Raw genomic sequence first — 2,302 nt, 5'->3', positions numbered from 1 at the left:
ACTGATCCTTGTGTAACACAGTATGGCAGCTGTATTTTCTCTGACTTTGTGTTTTCGACTCTTACTTGTGCTGTTTTCTCTGGTAAACATCTCGCTCTCCAAGCTACAATGTGTGCAACTCCACTCCGAATTTTTGCAATGCGTTGATTATGCACCTGCTATTCACAGGGTCGAAAGCTCCAGCATAATCAATGAATACTGCCGCTGATTTTTCTCTCATTTTTCCCCTTGTCTGATGGTGTTTGTCACCTACATTGGCGTGTCTAATGTCGACATAGTGGGTCTAAAGCTAGCTTGGTGTGACTGTAATTTATCTTCAGTGCATTTTCGGACTCGTGTTTCCACTATTCATCCCATGAGCTTGCACAATATGGTGGTGAGTGTCGCTGGTCTGAATTGCGCCATTTTTGTCGCAGCTTTATTATACTTAAGCAACGGAATAAATATACCATGTTTCCAAATTTTTTGGAACATGACTGTTTTTCAGAATGCATTTAAATAGTCTCAACAAATCCTTTTTACAAATCCTTCCAAATCTCTTGAGTTCTTCGCAATGAATTTCGTCTTCTCCAGGAGCAGTGCCAGAAGAGAGCTCTCTTAATGCAGTTTCCGGGTCGGCTTCCTCGATCGGCTTGAAAGTACCTCTCCTAGTGCTCGGAATTTGCATTTCTTGTGTTCCTGGTGCCCTTGTTGACCGCGCCATGTACATATTTTCCGGTGCTTGTGCTTACTGACGCTTAGTCAATTGATGTCCATTCACTACCACTACTGCTAATGTAAGCAGACGTGTGGCGCAAGTAGACTTTAGGATATTCCAGCTGGCAGGATTTGTGACTTCCAATTTGAAGACCTTTTCCTTCCATCTCTTAAGGGTCGTGTCTGCAAGCACTTTTCTTCACCGAATCACCGTCTCTCTCCTACGTTTATCCCGACACTTCTTTATCCGCTTATCTAATTCTGTCAATTCCTTTGTTCAGAAAGGCGGCGCTACACCCTTGTCTTTTGGTACGGTTTTCTTGGCTTCTTCTTTTATGCCTCTCATGATGGCTTCATTTAGCGCATCGGCATCCTTTATTTTTTCTCTTTAGTCTATTTGAAAAAAAACGTATCACTGACCTTTCTGATGTCATTCCAACCCGATCTATTCCACGCGTATAAAGCCCTGGCAGATTTTGAGGATGCAATTACCTCTGTACCACCACCCACCAGAACATCAAAAGTAATCCGAAAATGGTCACTAACAGACCTTAGCGTCGCCGTTCAATTTAATATTTCACAGTCTCTGTACAATGTGATCCTTGGTGAGGACAGTATAGCCGTATCTGACTAAAGAAGGGTTTCGTTTTCGGTGTTTTCTATCTTTATATCGTTCTCAATACACCGGATCACAATACACTCCCCTTTGTCTTCACTCAGCTGCAGTGGGTTACACAACTCATGAGGCGAGTTAACATCAGGTCCTACGACTAAAGCCTACTTGTTACCACTACTTGTTTCAAATATGCGTTAGAAACTCCAGATTTTCTAGGAAAATAAACTGAAGTGACTGTCAAATTCGAATCAGCCGAAAATCTCAGCGTTGCTGTCACTCTTTCTAGTACACCCTTTTTCATCTGTTCCATCCCCACTTACACGCCATCTTTGGCTAAAATTAAAACCACATCCCCGTGTGGAGTTCGTACCAACTCTACATGCTGGTATCGACTTATTTTAAGCACAGTATATTTCGCTGGAGTTATGTATACCTCCTGCAACAGACAAAAAAACATGTCCTTTTGAAGCCACTCGTCCAAGGCAATTCGTTTTTCCTGAGGTAAAGCGTCAGCATTCTACTGTGCTCTACATATAACGGGACCGGGAATCCTTTTAACGTCCCCGCTGATAAGCAGCAGTGTCCTATCTTACCCAATAGAGGGACGCTCGCACGTGCAGAGAAGCAGTCTAATATATTTCTTTACCCCAGAGTGACGATACTGCTGCTTGCTTCTTCTCTGGTCGCTGAAAATTTTATGCATGCCCCAATCCTGTGGAACCTGGAGTAATGCAGGCACTTGGCTTCCTCCTGTACAGAGCACTAGACCCTGGCGCCACGATGAGATGGCCGGCGTCACCAGTAAAATTTCTTTACAAGAAAATTGGAATCCTTGCACTCTGCTCTATCCCATTTACAACCCTGTGTTGTACCGCATGTTTTCTCGTCTTTACCTTTGCAAGTTGAAGTAAATTCCCACCTTTCCCATATTTTCCTCCTGTTTCTTGGTATTCTGCTTCTTTTTCTACTGCTTTTCCTCCCTCCTCACTC

The 2,302-nt window shown here is 43.3% G+C and overlaps 1 pseudogene across 1 annotated transcript in view; it reads right to left on the bottom strand.

Moving 5' to 3' along the window:
* Positions 1-2,226: 2,226 nt before the first annotated feature.
* The window catches only part of TEOVI_000837600:pseudogene, a 1,360-nt pseudogene continuing 1,284 nt past the window's right edge, over positions 2,227-2,302 (bottom strand). Inside the window, exon 2 of the mRNA in view lies at positions 2,227-2,302. This exon is cut by the window's right edge and continues 11 nt beyond it. Within this exon, the coding sequence occupies positions 2,227-2,302 (76 nt within the window).

The sequence above is a fragment of the Trypanosoma equiperdum genome (genome assembly GCF_001457755.1).
Source record: "Trypanosoma equiperdum strain OVI genome assembly, contig: ctg_1513, whole genome shotgun sequence".
Taxonomy (NCBI): domain Eukaryota; phylum Euglenozoa; class Kinetoplastea; order Trypanosomatida; family Trypanosomatidae; genus Trypanosoma; species Trypanosoma equiperdum.
Note: the sequence above shows the minus strand (reverse complement) of the source record. Positions and strands in the feature narration are given on the sequence as shown.